The sequence below is a fragment of the Condylostylus longicornis genome, unplaced genomic scaffold (assembly GCF_029603195.1).
Source record: "Condylostylus longicornis isolate FDR11 unplaced genomic scaffold, ASM2960319v2 ptg000083l, whole genome shotgun sequence".
In the NCBI taxonomy this organism is placed as follows: domain Eukaryota; kingdom Metazoa; phylum Arthropoda; class Insecta; order Diptera; family Dolichopodidae; genus Condylostylus; species Condylostylus longicornis.
The window spans coordinates 1,950,348-1,970,004 of NW_026578051.1; the positions used below are offsets into that span (position 1 = coordinate 1,950,348).

The 19,657-nt window shown below is 24.7% G+C and overlaps 3 protein-coding genes across 3 annotated transcripts in view; 1 reads left to right on the plus strand and 2 right to left on the minus strand.

Annotated features, from left to right (window-relative positions):
• The first annotated feature begins 331 nt into the window (after positions 1-331).
• LOC129613339 (probable ATP-dependent RNA helicase DDX27) lies at positions 332-3,217 on the plus strand. The gene is made up of 5 exons (XM_055527351.1): positions 332-486; positions 545-763; positions 848-1,465; positions 1,710-2,442; positions 2,496-3,217. The coding sequence occupies exons 1-5, from the start codon at positions 400-402 to the stop codon at positions 3,167-3,169; spliced, it is 2,331 nt and encodes a 776-aa protein (XP_055383326.1). The 5' UTR covers positions 332-399; the 3' UTR covers positions 3,170-3,217.
• LOC129613340 (uncharacterized protein C3orf38 homolog) lies at positions 3,216-4,404 on the minus strand. The gene is made up of 2 exons (XM_055527352.1): positions 4,179-4,404; positions 3,216-4,129 (listed from the first exon to the last, which is right to left on the minus strand). The coding sequence occupies exons 1-2, from the start codon at positions 4,306-4,308 to the stop codon at positions 3,246-3,248; spliced, it is 1,014 nt and encodes a 337-aa protein (XP_055383327.1). The 5' UTR covers positions 4,309-4,404; the 3' UTR covers positions 3,216-3,245.
• Positions 4,405-5,731: 1,327 nt separating this feature from the next.
• The window catches only part of LOC129613398 (SH3 domain-binding protein 5 homolog), a 63,860-nt gene continuing 49,934 nt past the window's right edge, over positions 5,732-19,657 (minus strand). Inside the window, exons 2-5 of the mRNA XM_055527438.1 lie at positions 10,280-10,342; positions 8,212-8,389; positions 7,927-8,129; positions 5,732-7,838 (exon numbers count right to left, since the gene is read on the minus strand). Coding sequence (XP_055383413.1) covers positions 6,549-7,838; positions 7,927-8,129; positions 8,212-8,389; positions 10,280-10,342 — 1,734 coding nt within the window. The 3' untranslated portion in view covers positions 5,732-6,548. The remainder of the gene's footprint in view (positions 7,839-7,926; positions 8,130-8,211; positions 8,390-10,279; positions 10,343-19,657) is intronic.

Sequence of the window (19,657 nt, forward strand, 5' to 3'; positions counted from 1 at the left end):
CAGACTTTTTCCGGCGACAAATAAGTTACTGTTACAACAGATACTAATATTATATCTGCATATACGACAAATTTTAAGATTAAATCGATGATAAATTATGGTGTTTGTGTATCATTAGATATTGTCGTATATGTAAAAAATATTTTAGGCTTTGTCGTATATAGACTTCAGAAAAAATATTTTATGGCGCTTTTAAGTCGAAAACGAAATAGATATCAAAATATTGAGTGTCAATAGCTAGCGCGTCTGACCACTGCACTATTATTGAAATGTCAAATTAAACAGGATATTTTTGTCAACACTTGGCAATTTCAATGTTTTGTAGTTTTGTTGTACATAAAACGCACATGTTACAGATTAAAAAAAAAATTGTTTTTTTTTTTTTTTGCTTGAAGAAAAATGATTCAAAAAGGTGATTTAATAAAAACTATTGATGAAGACGAAAATGTTGAAAATTTTTCAGAAGATTCAGATGTTGAAGTTGAAGTTAGTATAAATTTTCAAACAATTTTAAGATCAAATCTTAAAAATATTTTTATTTTAGTATCAACCATCTAAATTTCGTCAAAAGAAACTTACGGATTTCAGTAAAGAATTTCAGTTTGTGTCTTCTGTAAAGGAATATAATTATGATACATGGGATGATTTAATGAAATATGTTAAGCGTAAAGCAAGAACGAAAACAGATGATAAGATTGCTGAGCGTTTAAAAAATCGTAATCAAAATGAAAATGGACTAGAAATTGATTCTGATGGTGAAGAGGTACATATATTTTAACTTGTAACCTGATGTATTTGATATATGTTATGTATTTTTATATATAAATATTTTATGTAACAAGAACAGATCGATTTATCCGAAGATGAACTTAAACATGATGGTTTGCGTTTGAAAGAAAAAAAGCAATCGAAACGTTCGCTAAAAAAATTAAAAAAACTTGAAAAGGAAAATGGCGAAATTGTAAAAGAAGAAGATAAAATGGTTTTTGAAGAAGCTGATAATAATGAAGAAATCACATCTTTTTATCAAATGAATCTTTCAAGACCTTTAATGCGGGCAATAGGTGTTCTGGGATATATTTATCCTACACCAATTCAAATTGCTACAGTTCCAGTCGCTTTATTAGGACGTGATATTTGCGGTTGTGCCGCAACTGGCACTGGAAAAACAGCAGCGTATATGCTTCCAACTTTAGAAAGACTGTTATACAGACCTATAAATAACAAAACTGTAACAAGAGTTTTAGTTCTTGTTCCCACAAGAGAATTGGGTGCCCAGGTTTATCAAGTTTCTAAACAACTATGTCAATTCACAAGCATAGAAATAGGTTTAGCAATCGGTGGCTTGGATGTGAAAGCACAAGAAAATGTTTTAAGACAGAATCCTGATATTGTAATAGCTACGCCTGGACGTTTGATAGATCACATAAAAAATACACCCAGCTTTAGTTTGGATTCAATTGAGGTAAAAGGAATTAAAAATGAATTAAATTAAAAAAAATATATTTTAAACATATAATGATGATTAACCTTGCGCTCTGAGTTTAATAACATGTTCATAAAAATATGTTTCAAGTTGAAGAAAATTTTTTTCAACATGTTTCTTCCGAGAAGAAACTTTCTGAGATTTAAAAAATAAACTAATTAATAAATAATTAATAACATTTAAAAAATTGTTTTGAATTCACTACAGCTTCATTCTATTTAAGGTTTTAATTCTTGATGAAGCGGATCGCATGCTGGATGAATATTTTGCCGAACAAATGAAAGAAATCATAGCTTCGTGTTCCAAAACACGGCAAACAATGTTGTTTTCAGCGACAATGACCGAGGAAGTAAAGGATTTAGCTGCTGTATCACTTGACAAACCTGTAAAAGTTTTTGTAAATTCTAATCAGACAGTTGCATACAATTTGCGACAAGAGTTCATAAGAATACGTGAAGATAAGGAATCCGATCGTGAGCCGATATTAGCTGCTTTAATTTGTAGAACATTTCATGATCATTGTATGGTATTTGTTCAAACCAAGAAACAAGCTCATCGTTTGCACATTCTTCTTGGGCTTTTGGGTGTGAAAGCGGGTGAATTACATGGAAATTTAACCCAACAACAACGTTTAGATTCTCTAAAAAAATTTAAAGAGGAACAAATTGATATTCTAATAGCAACCGATGTCGCTGCTCGTGGCTTGGATATAGTGGGTGTAAAAACAGTTATAAATTTTGTTATGCCAATTACTACAGAACATTATATTCATCGCGTAGGACGTACTGCAAGAGCTGGTCGAGCTGGAATTTCGGTATCACTAGCAGGGGAAAAAGAGCGTAAAATAGTTAAAGATATTGTGAAAAATTCTGAAAACACAGTTAAACAACGTTTTATTCCACCAGATATAATTGAAAAATATAGAAAAAAAGTTTATGAATTGGAAGCCGAAATTCGTAAGAAATTGATTTCTAGATAAATTCGTTTTTTAATTTATTTTTAATTTAAGAAAACATTCTCGATGAAGAAGCAGCAGAACGTCAGATGGCAAAAGCCGAACAACAATTATCTAAAACTGAAAGAAAATTGAAAGGTGAACAAAATGAAAAACGTGATTGGTTTCAAACCAAAATGCAACGTCTTCAAGAAAAAGAGAAATTATCGATTAATTCTGCTTTAACAACAAATGGAAATGTAGCTGGGCCAAAATCAACCGTGAAAAGGAAAAAGCAACCTGAGTGGGGTGGTGATGGTGAAGATGGCCCACCAGTTAATTCTTTAAAAAAACCAAAAAAAGATACAAAACCTAAAACACCTGAGCAATTGGCAAAAGAACGTGTTTTTAAAGAAATGGAAAAAGTTTCGTTAGTTAGAGCTAAGATTTCGAAACTTAAAAATCGTCAAAGTAAATTGAATGCAGTCAATGACAAAGATAACGTTGTCAAAAAAGATCGTGACGTGATTAAAAAAACAAAGAAAAAATCTAATTTTACACAAGATTTAACTGATGTTACACGCGGAGGCGCGAAAAGGTTAAGATCTGAGGCGAATCGTCATATTAAATTAGGCAAATTGCGAGAGAAGAAAAAAACTAGTGCTGTAAAAATTACAAACAAAGCTGGGAAAAATAAATTCAACAAAGGCAAAAACTTTGGAGGTCCAAGGCATTCTAAAAAGAAGTGACGCTGTTAAAAATTTGTATAAATATTGAAATAAAATACACTTTTTCAAATTTAATTGAATCTAAGTTTTATTGAGTCTAGATATTGCCTGATGGTTCTGGTAAACTCAATACTTCACTTAATGTGTCACTGTTAACTAAGCATGGTATTTGATTTATAACCGCTGTGCTCTTCAATATCAGTTTTAAGTGTTTAATTTTCCAATTATTGTCGCAATTCGGATCTCTGATTAGCCCAAATAGAGATTCAAAGGTACCCATACATGTATCTGTTGTATGCAAAGTTCCGCAACATAATACTAAAACTAAACCATGCATATCAAGCCGACCTTGAACTCCTTCATATGCTAGATTGGGGTTAAAAGAAAATTTAACTGGATTTTTTATTCCTAGCAATGTTTCTACAACTTCTGTACTTGAAGTACATTGATGTTCTTGAGTCTCTCCACTCTGTACCTGCACCATTTTTAAATGCAATGATGAATCTATCCAAAAATCTTGTGGTTTTAATGTGTCATCATTGTAGGAGACAAAAAACCATTCCGAAAATTTCTTAGCTAATAAATTAATTGGATACGACATAGAATTATTTGTTGATAGTTGATTGTTTTGTTGAATCGGAAAATCATTTTGAATTAAATCTGTTTTATATAATTGATTATTTTGTTCAATTATGTATTCATTTTGGGGTTGTGACGCAGAATGCAATACATTTTGCTGATCAATATGGCTAGAATTAGGATTTACTTCACTCAGAGAACTTTCATTTTGATTTTTGTTATCGAAAAATTTTTCTTTCCAAAAGTTTTGAGTTTTTTCAATCAAACTACTTTTTGTAAAATCACTAGACGCTCGAACTGAGTTTTTATGTAAATATTTAAATAAAATTTCTTTAGTTAGCATTTTTTTATTAAGTATTGTTGTTGAACTACCACCATGTACAAATACAATTTGTAAAGCATCTAAAAAAAATTTATTATTTAAAATAAAAATAACAATGCTATAACCAACCATCTAAATTATCCGCAGACACATAATTTTTTGTTAAAGATTTCGCCAATTGTATTAATATTCCTTTGTCCTCTTGACCATTAAATAAATCAAATAAGCCTTGTTTTTCATAATCTAAAATTCCACTCATTTTTTGGATTCACTTAATAATATCATTCGATTTTTTAATAAAGTTTAAAATTCTTAATGGATAATCGCAAAAATATTAGCAAATAAATAAATAAGCCGTCACTTTCAACCAAAATAAAATTTGACATCATAGACAAAAATATGGCCAGATTACATTAACTTTGAGTAGTAAATAATGATACGTCAAATGTCAATAGCTGGGGTATTGTTGACACTTTTAACATTGTTAATTCATTTTGCGTGATTTGATGAAATCTCCTGAAAGTTCAAAAGACATATATATTTCATCATAAAAATACAAATATTTATTAAAAAAATAAAAATACAAAATTTTTTAAAATGTGATCTCAGCTATTTAAATTTTGATGTAAAAAACACTTTGTGTAAATCTATGTTTGATTGTTTATTGCTCAAATGTTTATTCAATTGTTAATATAATTATGACGTCTAATCGTCAGTAAAAAATGACATAATATTGTGAAATACCTTCTTCTGATAGGGTTGTACAGGACTTACCAATTGCAATCGAAATATTGTCCATATATAAGCAATAATTAAAGAAATAATTTTATAAATTGGGTATTAATATTTTTAAATACGTTCTATTAGATAATATTATATTGAAACTTTTTGAAGATTTTTCATAACTTAACATGATCTTGTAAAACATTATACTTTGAAACCTTATTTAGTTTAATAGGAATACAAATTTCTGTTATCTGCTTAAATTGTCTTATTTTGGCTTTCATTCTTTTCCTTTTGTTTATGTTTTCCTCCAATTGTTATTTCATTTTCTCAAAAGATAACTTCAACTTCTTCAAAGTTCTTTTGCTTTAAAATTTGCTCAATATCTGGCTCATTTAAATTAATATTTCCATTTTTCACTAAACGTATTAATCAAATTTTACATAAATTTAAAGAATAGAGCTTCTTCCAGGGCTATTTTAATAATCCCCAATATGTAAATTTATAGGATATTTTTTACTCTCATACATTAGATTTTTATAAAATGTACATATATATATGTAGCGTTTAACAAAAATTAAAAATATACGTCTTACTTTTTTGAATTTTGGTACTATCTGCAGAAAGTAGATTTGTCTTCAGTACTATTTACCAAAATGTCAAAGTAAAATCAAATCCAACTCAACTCGATACATTTTTTGTTGTTTACTAAAATGCAAAAGAAAAGTAGATGATTAAAAATCAAAAATTTGGTTTGCATTTTGGTATACGCCCTTGGACCATATCATGTAATTCGATTATCAAATTACATAGTAAGGCTCTTGTATATGCTTCGTACAATGTTATTATTTTCAAAGACATTAAAAATTTTCACAATATAAAATTAAAAACAAAATTTTTTAGTTTGAAAATCTTTAAATTTTAATTGTAATTTTAAATTTATTTTACTTATTTTATTTTAACATTTAATTCGAGCTTTTCATGTTTTTAAATAATAAAATTATTTAATTTTTTTTTTTGAAATCACATTACAGTTTTAATATTTAGCTGAATTCAGCAAAATTACTTGTTTTATATTATATTAATAAAAATATCTCAGCATAACAAAGATAGTTTTGTTATGTCAAGATAATAATGCATATTGATCTATATGGTGTATGTGTGTTTGTATATTCAACCATACAATTGTTTACAGGTTTGATTGATACAATTTTAATTTTTTTTTTTTATTTTTAATTTAACGCAGGTTCTATTAAATTTTAAACTATAATAATTAGAAACTATTTAAAATTTTAATTATTTAATTTTCTTTTATTTATATATTTTTTTTTTGTATATGTGTCAATTGATTTTAGGAGGAAGTGGGAGGGGGGGACTTTACAGGAGGTTTGTTTTTTCTTCTAATAAATAAAATTTCTATTTTAATAATATTTATTTTTATAGTTATTCTTTCTTGAATTCATTACCTTAAAACGTTTTTTTTTCTGTTGTTTTTTGTTTTTATAAATTGAAAATTTAATTTCAGTTCTTATATACTACGAAACTATACAATATGTATGATGTTTTTGTAAAACTTGGAAGCTTTCTTAAAATAAATTTGATAATTGAAATTCATCAAATAATATCATTTTAGAGAAAAAAAAAAAAAACAAAAAAAAATTGAAATTAAAAAGAAAATAACACAAACAAAAAATTTGCATTATTATTTCAATTCTATTGAATATTTTGTTCTATTAAATATAAATTCTATTAAATATATATAATAATTGAAAATTTCTATTCTAATGATCTTCTTCTTTGCTTTGTATAACCAATACCTTTATCAATAACTTCAGTTGATAGACCAGCTAATAATGGAAGTTCTCTCATTGATACATTAACTGATGGTAGTGGTTCTAATTTTTTCAATTTTTTTATAGATGAAATTTTTTCTGGTGTTCCTGGCAAACTGTTTGTTATATTTAAATTATCAATACTGATTGATTGGGGTGTAGCATTTGCTGTTATAGATATTTCTGTTTTAAAATTATTTATTTTATTATTTTTATTACCATATATATTTGATAAATAGAATTTATTTTGTAATAATAAATGCGGTGTTAATGAATTAATAATATGATTATTGCCAGATGTTGTTAATTTTGTTGGAGTTTGTGTTTCTTGAGATTTTTTATTGATCACATTATTATGATTAATATAATTATTAATTGTGTTTGGCGTTGTATTTATAATAGAAGAATTATTTATTGATGTTGTGTTTAGATTTGTTACCGATGCAGCAGCAGCAGCTGCAGCACATTCTTTCATCATCATTAAATGATCTAATTTATCGACAGTTGCATTTAATTCCATTTCCCAATTATCTTGTTGTTGTTGGCATCCGTCACCGCCTTCAACTGGTCTAACAGCTAATGTTTTAACTTTTTGACGTAATTTTTCTTCTAAATCTATAACATTGTCATTATTATCATCAGTAGATTCGAGATCATTTTTAATATTATTACTATTTATGTTACTATTATTATTATTATTATTATTATTATTATTATTATATAAATGTTGTTCATTTGTTATTATTGTTGCTGTTGTTGTAGTAATAGAAACACCAGATAATGAATTATTATGATTACTTGAATTCGTTTGTATTGAATATTCACTATCAGTCATTGATGGAAGATCATCATTATCACCACCACCGTTACTGCTGCCACCATCACTACTGCCACATTTATCCAAATCTAAATTAAAATCTAATGATAATTCAGCACCAACGCCTGGTTCCCGTGGACCCGGTGGAGGTGGTCTATTAACCGGTAAACCATTTGGATAATTACTAGGTGATCCACTTAAAACGATATCACCACGTTGTTTATGAATCTCTTCACTTATTTGTTCTAATTTTCTTAAAGCTGTTGAATAGGTTTGTTTAGCTGCTGCTACTTGAACTTTTAATTCTAAAATCCGATTTTTTTGTGTTTGAAGTTGATCTTTACATATTTGTTTTTCTTCAAAATATGGTCGAGATTTTTGTATACTACGTCGATAACGTTCTTCTAATTGTTGTACCTAAAAAAAAAAAATGAAGAAAATTTTATTTGCATCATGGAAACAGACTATAGTGGGCTGCTATTAAAATCATTAATTATAAACTTACTTTCATTTCAATTGCATTAAAAATTTGTGCTTTTCTTTGATGTTCAGCATGACATTCAGCTTTTTTTATTTCTGCGTCCATTACTTTTTGTGTGGCATGATTTAACATTTCTTGCCATGCATTATCAAATTGCCATTCATGTGAATTACTCATAAAACGTTGTTCAGCTAATGCAACAGTTTCTTTTGCAGCAGCATGATTTTCTATAAAAAAAATTTTATAAAAAAAATCATAAATTTATTTTATTTCTTTAAAAAATTTATGTATATAAGAATTAAGAATTACCATTAGCACGTTGAAATTTAACTGCTGCAGCTTGACATTCAATTTGAGCCTCACGAGATTTCTCTAATGCATCATAATATGGCCGAGCCTTTTCAATACAATTACCTAATTTTTTTATTAATAATTTTAAACGGCGTGTTGATTCATTCATTAAAATATTGAATGTTGTATTAGCTTCCTGTAAATAAGAAAAATATGAAATTAGTTATTTTAAGAAATAATAAGGTGAAAATTTTTTCTGTGTGGATCGGTCGCTACAATTGTAGTTAATTTACTGTAATATAAATTTATTACTAATTGATTATTAAACTGAAAAATTTTGTTAACGAAATATTTTTCGATATCGGAATTCAGAAAATTAAAAAAAAAAATTATTTTAGAACTAGACACTAATTAATTCTTAATTTAAATTAATATTTAAATTAATTATTAAAAAAAAATATTTTATATTTAAAAATTTTTTGATTCCTTCATTCATTAGAGTTTGCCATGTAGATAGATTGCATGCAATAAATATTTTTTCCCTAATTATTAAATAAATATAAGGTAGAAAAATTTATAATAAAAAAAAATAATTTTTGACCTTTTACAAACCGATAATAATTGACTCGACCTAACTCTATATTCGTATGTACAATACGCACAAATAAATATACATAAAAGGAAAAATTCATTCTATTACTTTAATAGATTTTTTTTGCAGAAACTTTAATAATGCATTTGTTAGGGAATTACTTTTTTTTATACGTATATCTACTCTTGTATACATATTGTATGGTATATATAGATTTCGTATTGATTCCCAATAGTATTATATAAATATAATGTTCTATTTACCTAGAAAAGCATAAAAATTTATGGAATTTTGCATGACAAATTCCAAAATATCAAAATATACGTATATGAAACCTATGTGTATATAAAACCTTGTATGTACATTATTAATATACTCGTATTATGTTAAAATACATGTATGCAATTTACATCTATGTATATATATATACAAAAATAGTCTAATGTTGAACATTCATAGGTATATTTGAAATTCCTTATGGCGGTAACCCCTCTCTATATTCAATATTTTCCTTTTACGAAACTAAAAAAAAAAAAAAAACATTAAAAACGTGACTATACTTAAAAAATAAAATTACACTTTTTGTGCAAAATAAAGGAGTTAAGAAGTACATATATATGTACATATTTTATTCTCAAGATTTATTATCGTTCAATATTTTTTTTTTATAAAAATATTTTATGTACATAAATTTAAAATGTACTTATATACATTTAATAAATACTAGGTCTAGGAATGTATATATACGCTATGTATAGTAAATATATATACAGAGTATAACAGTATTACTGCAGTAGGGTTATAGAATAAGCCAGATGAAAAAAAAATTTTTTTTTGGTGACATTTTGCTTTTTGAGCCCACCTTTTCGAGCGTACAAATTTGGTAGCATACAATATTTTTCAAGTTATCAACAAAAATGTATAAGAGAATTATGAAGCTTCATAATTCGAGAAGGAACGCCCAAAAAGTAAAATGTCATCTAATATTTTTTGTATTCCAAAGGCATTCAATCACCCTGCTTCGGGAGTTCTATCGAATCTTGGATACCCGGTATATACATATACATACATATAGTTTTTACTGCATATTTTTTTTAGTTGTACGTATTGAAACAATCGATTTTTTTTTATAGCTTTCCAATGATTAATTTTGTTTGTGTTGTTGTTGTTGTAAAATTAAGGATAGGTTGATTTTATTTAAGATTTCATTTCTTTTATTATATGGATAAATTATACAAAAATACTGCATACTTTATTAAAGTACAATAATGTGAAACAATGTCTATTTCAATTTGATAATGTGGAATTTTTATCAAAAGAAATATATATATATGTATTTCTAGCTTGAAAATTATTTATTACATTATTCCAAGTTTCCTTTATTATTTCTAGTCAGTTGAGTTAATATAGCACATTTTTCTTCATAGCTAGAGTTTTTGAATTCTATTGCTTCGATTGTTATAGTATACAAATTATAACAATATGTTAGATTACCTCTAATTCAATTTCCAATTTATTAATTTCATCTGTGGCCGTATTAAGATTTTCCAATTCAACCTAAAAAAGAGAAAAAACAAAGAATAAATAAGTATGTAAGTAATTTTTTTTTTTAAATACATGGAGTTTTATGCAAAATAAAATTGTTAAAAAATTCATAAAATAATTTAATGTAATTTTTTATTCACCACTTGAATTTACAATGTTTAAATTAATTCTTAATTTTGATTGCTTAATCAGAGTAAAAAAAAACTAATTCATATTAATTTTTTTATTAAAAATTTGTTAGAAAAAAAAAATGTTTTTATAGTAGATTAAATCAATTGAATTCGTCCGTACACAATAATTTTTAACTATGGAGAGAAAACGTCAATATTGTGTCACTGCGTGTAATATGAATTGTAAAATTAAACTGGTGTAAAACGAATTGTCAAATTTTGAAATGTAGAAGTAATTGTAGCATTTTTAGCATTTATTTTTAGCATTATTAAAAATTAATTTTGACTATGCATACAATTCTAAATAATTTGAATAAATTGTTAAAAAAAAAATAAAAACTCTGTTGGAGAAAAAAAATTAAAAAATTTTTCTAACACTAAAAAGAGTAAAATATTTGAATGTTTTGATAAAAACTCTAATAATTGATTAGCCCCGTAGTTCAACTTCTTTTTGCAATTCATAATATTTCAGTAGCATAAAATACTGTATAACAATATTACTACAAAAAAGTTTCAGCCATCTCTTATAATTTCTTAAAATTTTTTTTCGCAGGTGATCCTTAGGCACTTTTCACTTTGAGTTATAGGATCTTTTGTAATCGAGTTATAGGAGCTTTCGCGACGAACCAGTAAATTAACTGTAAACCGTCTATAAACTTAAGTGTCAAAAACGACAACGATTCCAATTCAAATTTATTTTGTAAAGAAATTAAAAAATGAACTTCTACATTTTTGTTTTTATATAAAGTTCTTATTAATACGCTTATACGACTTTAGATTTGTTAACATATTTTTCTCTATAAAACATTGAAATACTCGCTTTGATTAAATAAGTATTATAAACATACTAAATCTATGCGCATCCGTAATTTTCGAAAATTAAAAAAAAATTGGAAATTCATGAAATGTAATCCAAAAATTAGTTAAAGAGAAAGAAAACTTGTAATGAAATCACGAAATGTCAATTACTTTTTTTTTCTTTTCTCTCCCTCAGCAATTTTATTTCATGGTTTTGTTGAGCACTCATAATACACAACAACCATCTCTTTTAATACGCAACAACCATCTATTTATCTCTTTGAAATTACAGTTAAATTTTGAAATTATTTTTTTATGTTTTGGTTGTTTGAACTTTTATAATAAAATACACATACATATAGTTACGTATGTTTTAATTTTATGCAGAAAACACGCAGGGTTAATAACAGAATACAACGACTTTTTAAAAAGAAAAATCGGGTCAAGGTTCTCTCTTTATAACGCCAAAACTACGTTCGTTGCATTATTCGCTAAAAATTTCTTTTCAATTTTGTCTTTCTCTATTTTTTTTTCTTTTTTTTAGTAATAATTAATATTATACTATTAATAGTTGCTAGTTTAAAGTAAAGAAAACATTCAAACAAAACAAATAATAATTAAGTATAATAAAAATCAAATTTTTTTATTATTTCAATTAATACAACCATTCGAATAATTTGAATTTGAAACCTTTACCTTAAGAAACCGTTTCTTTTTTTCTCTCCTTGTTTTTTTTTTTTGTAATTATTTATGGTATGTATATGTATACCTGTTTGATAGTAAACGACCTGTATCATACAATTTCTGTTTGCCTATTTTATAAATGAGTAAACAATAAACTTAGTGTGACAGAAAATTGAAACGAATATGGAAAATCACTCATTAAATATGGAATTTTTTTTTTATATTTATGTTTACATTTTGTGTTTTGAAAAACTGCTAAGTGCGTATATGTATACACGTAAACTCTTATATGTTTATATGAATGTATGTAAATATATATGAACATTATTTTTAATATTGAAGTTTAATAAATTTAAACATCCAATAGATGACGTTTCATACAAAAATTAATTAACTTGTCAGACTAAATATGAACTGTTATCATTCAACACTCTCTTGAAATATTGAAAATGCCAGAAAATATTGTTGTTCTATTCAGAATTTGAGAAAAAGGTATCAAAGAAATCCAAATATTACTAGAATTCCGAGATACAACTTTAATTTTTTAAGATTAATTTTTAAATTGAATCAGAGACGACTACCTCTCTAACAAAATCAAACATAAAGCTCATACACGTAATTTTCCAGAATTTAAATGAAAATATTCTTATAAACATAAAAAAAAATTAAACATAACAACATCATTTTCACTCTAAATAACGTCAATGAAAATATACACTTTAAAATTGTGATTAATCTTGAATAATTTTTGATAGAAAAATATTAGAGCGGAAAATTCAACATTACCGCGTGCATATGCGTTTCCTTTGTGGTAAAAGTTTAATAATTACATTATGTAAATACGTATAAATATAGCATGCACCCACATATACGTCTGCTTTAATACATAATCTAAAACGAATTTAAAGCCCAAAAAAATAATTCTATAAAAAAAAATAATTTAATAAATTAAAAAAAAATAATTTAGTCACGCAAAATTCTGAATTTACTAAATACATAAATATTAGTTTAATTATTTTATTGGTTCAAAAAATCTAATATAGTTTTCCAGAATATTATTATACTTATATAATTATTGTGTTATAATTTATGAATGCATGAATGAAATTATTGTCAAGTTATACTATTTGCTTTTAGATAATTTGCAAATATCGTTATTGCATTCTGATGTTGGTGACCATCAATATTATAAAAAATGAGAAAAAATAGATTTGACGTTGTCAACTCTGTGATACCCGTACGAACTTGTTATCCTATGTTATCCGAATAAATATGCCATAACTGACTATGGGACAGACTATGACTTTAAGTTGCCGTATTACTATATTAATTTATGCAAAATTTCAATACTGTGTGTGCCAAACTACTATTGAAGATGTATGGCAGCTACTAGAAAGAGCCAAGAAATTTTAACGAATTTTCCTACTATTATATTCGCTTGTGTGAAATTTCAATACCACAGCTTTTACAGTTTCTGAGATATATGAACATACGTTCGTACGGGTATAAAAAAACACTTTACTCTTTTATGTACAATTATCCGGTTTTCTGTCAAAATTTTTCATATATTTTCGGTTCTAGTTAGAGTCTCTTTTTTTTTTAGAAATATACATTATTATTAATAATTAAAATTATGAATTGAGTATTTAAACTATTTAAATATTAAATTTTATTAGTCAAATTTCATTTTACAAAATCAAAAAATAACAATAATAGTAATTCAGCTAACATACATAACATAAATAAATGTAGGTAATTCAATTGAAATATTCAGATAAGTGTTTCCCTTATTCTTAAAATCATTATGTTGGTACATTGTTAAACAATCACAATAATTTTTTTAATGATTCTTTTTCGTTTATTGTGAATATCGTATATATAAAAAAAAATAAATAAACAAAAATTTTATACTTATACGTACAATAAATTCAAGGTTGCACATGTTTATTGTACAAAATGTATACAAAATCAATCAATCAATATAAATTGAACATGCATATAAAAGTAAAATAAAAATAAAGCATAAGTATAAAAGTTAAATTCATTTTATTATCAGATATCAGTTAAGAACTTTAACATTTTAGTATTTTGTATCATCCTAATCCATTCTATTATTGAACACACGTTCATTTACCACACTTTTAATTTGTATAAAACAAAAAGTCATGAAAAATAAAGAAAACACTAGTTCAAGTATTTCTTTATTTAATTGGAATTTATATTCATAATATGGCAAATTCATGTATAACAAATATATAATAAATTATCCTCATTTATTAATTTATTAAAAGAAATAGTTATTGGGTACGTGCGGTTTCTGAAACGGATTCAAAAATCCGAATTGAAGTTTTTTTTTTAATATACAAGAAAATTATGTTCAAAGAAATTGCGTCCTCTTCACATCCATTCAGAAGATACTCACAAAAAGAATAAGTATAACAGTTTCATCATAAGTTAAATTTAATTATTTTATATACTCTCTCTTTTCTGAATTGATTTCAACTACATTTCATAATTTCCAAAAATTTTTATTTTTCTCAAACTATTATAATGAGTTTTTGTTTTTTTTTTTAATTTAAAAATTATTTATTGTTAAATTGGATTATAAAATTAATTTTGTTACGCTCGATTATTATCCAAATTTTTTTTTTTTTCAAAAAAAAAAAAAATTTTTAATTAAAAATTCAAAAAGGAAAAACCATTCCATGCCAATTCCGTTTTCAATTAGCTTTGTATTAAAAAAAAAAAAAGAAAAAATTTCGGCCTGAATTTTAAAAAATGGAAAAAGAAATAAAGAATTTTTTTTTAAATTAATTTTTTTTACAGTATTCATGCACAAATAATTTATAAAGTCTGCATATACGTACATATAAATTTTATATATTTATAATTTATTTTTATGCCCTTTCAAGTCAAAAAATATGAAAATATAAGCGAGGATATTCGACAAAAAAAAAATGAAAGAGAGAAAAAACTTTTGTTTTTCAATTATGAGTATAACACTTTGCATAAAAATAAAATTTCTTTCTTTTTTTTTTTTATCAATAACTTTTCGCTTTTATATTATAATTTGAATGAATTATACACGAATTTGCAACAAAAAAAAATAAATAAATTATAACCATTACGAATTATTCATTTTTTAAAGTGAATTTATTGCATAAGTGCTTTTATATAAGTAAAATTATAATGTTATACAATATCATGATTACTGTCAAAAAAAAAAAATACAATTGAGTGTGAACGTCTTCTATGCCCTGTCATTACATATATTCACAATTTTGATTGTTAATTTTTATTTGAAATTAGCTTAATTTAAGTTATTCAACGCTTAACCTTACTTTGTGAATGATTATATAAAAAAGTAAAATCTTTGGTTCAAAAATTTAAAATTTTTAGATTCTAAGATTGGGTAAAAAATTTCAACTCAAAAAAATTTAATCAACTTTCCTATGACTTCAAAAATTACTAATTCAAAATTTTATTGTAAATTTAAATTTTCCAATTAAAAAATTTCAAATTTATTTCTTTACAGATATAGACCGAAATTTTTAAAAGTTCAAAAAAAATCAAAGTTTTAATTTGTGCCGAATTAAAATTACTAATTATGAAACTAATTTTATAGACTGTAGAGTGTAGAATAAAATTATTAGTAAAACTATCAATACAGTAAAATTCATTTAGTTCGAACTACTCCAAAACAATAAAAATAAGTTTGGAATAAAATCAATTTAGAGAGAACGTAAGAGAGAAAAAAAATTTAATTTAATTTGAATTTTAATTCAAGAGAAATTTAAAATCTAAAAATATGTAGGTAAAATGCGATTAATAAGACCCCTTTGCTAATATCTGTAAGTTAGCTTTTTATACTAATTTTTGAATCTCTTTAATTTACTTAAATACTATTTTTTTTTGTTTGAGTGAAATATGAAAATAGTTTTTATTTAAATAAATGCTTTACCTTAAATCATAACACAGTAAAATATGTTTCTAGATAAATATATAATTACGTAATATAAGTGATTTTCATAAGCTCATAAGCTCATTAATAATTGTTAAACTGTTCTACAAAAAATAATATACTAGTTTATATTATGATTTAACTGCATTACTTAGAATTATTTTACTTTGTTGCTAATAAATTTTCAATGTTTAAGAAAAAAGATTAGCAACATTACTTTATAAACATAAGAATAGCACAGTCTTACTATCTATTCTATAGTGATATACTGCGTTTAAAAAAAGGCCTATTATATATGTACATAATAACATTATTTATATAGTATATGTATAACAGTATAAATCAATATTATTTGAGATAAAATTGGCACAATTATCAAGTACGATAAAAAGTTTTTAGTAAATCATTTCTCTAAACAAGTTTATTATTTAATTGTTTTCTAAGCTTTTTTTTTTGTATAATTTCAAATTGATTTCAAAGATAGATAAGGTGTTTCTAAAACTTGAATTAATAGTAAAATAAATTTGAAGGGGGTATAAATACTTGGCTGGTAGAAAGTTAAATGACGTTGCACGCAGAAAAATTTTATATTTTAAGTATACATTTTACGAGTATGTTTTGTACAAGAAAAAGGTCAAAACGTAATTATTTCAATTCAATACCCTATATATTGATTCGGATAAGTGTTTTGTAATTAATATAAGTGCTATGCACTTTATTTATTAAAGTATGTATTAAAAATTTAATTAAATTTTTTCATCTAGGAGAAAGCAAGGGAATAAAAATCATTTTGAGTGCCATTACTACACCATTAATAATAATTTTTTCTGCATAAAATAGTTTGAAAAAAATGTCATTTAAGAGTGAAACAATAAAGGGATGAGTAATTCGGATGCCAAATATTTTATAAGAATTTTTTATTAACTTTGAAATATTTCTATGGAAAATGTTATTTAATTTGAGTCTTTTTTTTCTATATTATCGATAATTTTAATGTGTGAAAATTATTAAAATTTTGTTAGTTTTAAATACCGGCTTACCCAATTTAAAATTAAATTTAAGCATTATTACCAGGGCTTAAATAAAGTACAGTAGACTATCTACGTAACGAACATTCAAAAATTTCATAAAATTTTGATCGTAATACAGAGCTTTTATATATTAAGTGTTTCAAACAAGATAGATAAACAAAAATGATACTATCAAACAAATTGTTCGAAGGAAATGCTTTTCATATGAAATTTTCATTACTTATAGTATAGAAATTCTTATACTATTATATGTGTATTTCCTATACTATACTATACTATTATATGGAATGCACATCAATACATACATACATATCAATAAACTGTATTTATTATGTATGGATGTGCGGTCGTTTCTGTCATTTGTTTTTGCGAATTCTGTACTTAAATACGAAAATTTTTTACAGTTTGTATATAAATATTTGAAATGTAAGTGACATAGCAACTAAAATGTTGTGATATATAAGAAAATTTCAGTCAAACCACTAGTCTCGCTATATATATATTCAAGTAAAGTATGAGTAGATGTCAAATGTTATTCAACCAAAATTAATTTTAAAAGTACAAAGTGAAAAAAAAAGTACAAGTTAATATAAACCTTTTACAGCAATTTATTTTACTGTTTAACATTTTTTTCTTATCACAATCAAATCACATTTATTTTGTTTAGTGACAAGCCATTTTTTTCTTTTTTAACAAAACAAGCGGGAAATGAAATTTTGTTTATCATGAAATCAAAATTTATGTAAGTACAAATAAAGTTTGATATTCGAATTCAATTATTCGATTATTTTTTTCGTAAATATTCGTACGTCATATCATACGTACGGTCATACCAGTGCAAAAACTGGTTATTTATTAGGTAAGGGGTATTTAAAATTTTTTTTCTTCTCTTTTTTTTTTAGATTACGTTTTGGTGTTTTTTTTTTTTTTTGCCTCTTCCTTTTGGGGCAATTAAGTTAAATTGCTGTATTGCTGTACGGTAATTAGGTCAAACTCATTTGGAAAAGTTTTTTGAGAAAAAAACACGAAAAAGAAGACAAAAATAAATTATTTAAACTTTATCCTTTTACAGAATAGTTTTATAATATTTTCGAAATTGTTTTAACAGTTTAATGATATTCGCACATGATAAGAAAATGGTAGATGTCAAAAGTTTCTATAATTAATAATTATGAGTATGGTTGTGTATGTGCAAAGTATACGTATAATTATGTATTTGTATGTGTAGACACTAGAAAAATATTACTTTTAACACTATTTCTATACCTATATATTCACTTACATACATACATACTTCATGTATATTTACTAAATGAAAAGTAAATCTACTGTGTACCTTAAAGTAGATTTGCTTTAATAATATAAAAACTTTTGTGTTTAAATGTGCTTGAATTTCGTATATATAAAAATCCTTACTATATGCACATTATATACATATGTATGTATATACATGCACAGAATACATAAATAAAAAAAAACAAAGAAGAATAATAACAAAAATTTTTGGAGAAATTTCGAGTTTTATAAAAAAAATTTCAAAAAAAAATCCGGCTTTGACGAGCTGTATCTTGAAAACTATGGCTCAAATCTAATTAATTTTAAGACCAAAAATAAAGAACAAGCAATCGCCTGTAAAAAAAACTACCAATGATAACTCTATGTTGTATATGGTTCCGGAATTATAAGCATTTATTTATATGCAGGAAAAGAACGGTACATTTTTTTTCAAACAGGCTGTACCTCGAAAACAAATATATCTGCAATCTCTCCCCATACAATTTTTTGCAGGAAATTATCTTATGCAAAATACCCCTGTATAATACATATGTACATATATATATGTATGTACTGTCATATCTATTTTATTCCTTAGTTTTCAATGCAATTCAAATTTACATTAAAAAAAAAGAGAAATATATACCTACAATGAATGTGAGTATGTATACAGTACATATGCATAAATAAATTGCACTTTATATTAAAAAATTCGAATTTAATCTTCAATTTCTAAAAAAAAAAACAAAAAACGTGCAATAAAATATTTATCACAATTATCGTTCTAAATTTAAAATTAAGAAAATGTGACAACTAGATATTGAAATAATTCACAATAATATATAAATGTCAATAATAGTGTTGATAAAAAAAAAATTGTAAAAAGAATACCAAAGACAAAAAACCATTATAATTTTTTTTTTTAATTTTTAAGTACCCCAAGTATTTCTTTACTTTATTTTTAGACTTTTAAAACTTTTATTTTTTAATAACTATATGTGCCATTGTACATGTATGTATGTATGTGCTTGAATGTTACAATGAATATTTTTTCTGTTTTCATTCACAATTTGTTTCCTTCATGAGCACTTTATTATCCTCTTTTTGCAATTATTGTAAAATGAAATTTTCATGTTCGAAAAAATTTTTATTTTTCTTTTCATTTTTTTCAGTATTTTTTTGCTATTAAATTTTCTACACTTGCAAGTATATTTTATTATTTTATGTACATACATATGTACATATTCTGTAATCTAGACCTCAGAAATATTAAGAAAATGAAAAGAAAGCACACAATGTGTACTCGTATATATGTAGACTGCAATACTCATAATTTATGCATCAGTCCGTATATACTATGTATATGTATATATACATTATATGAACAAAATTCACATAAGTACATACA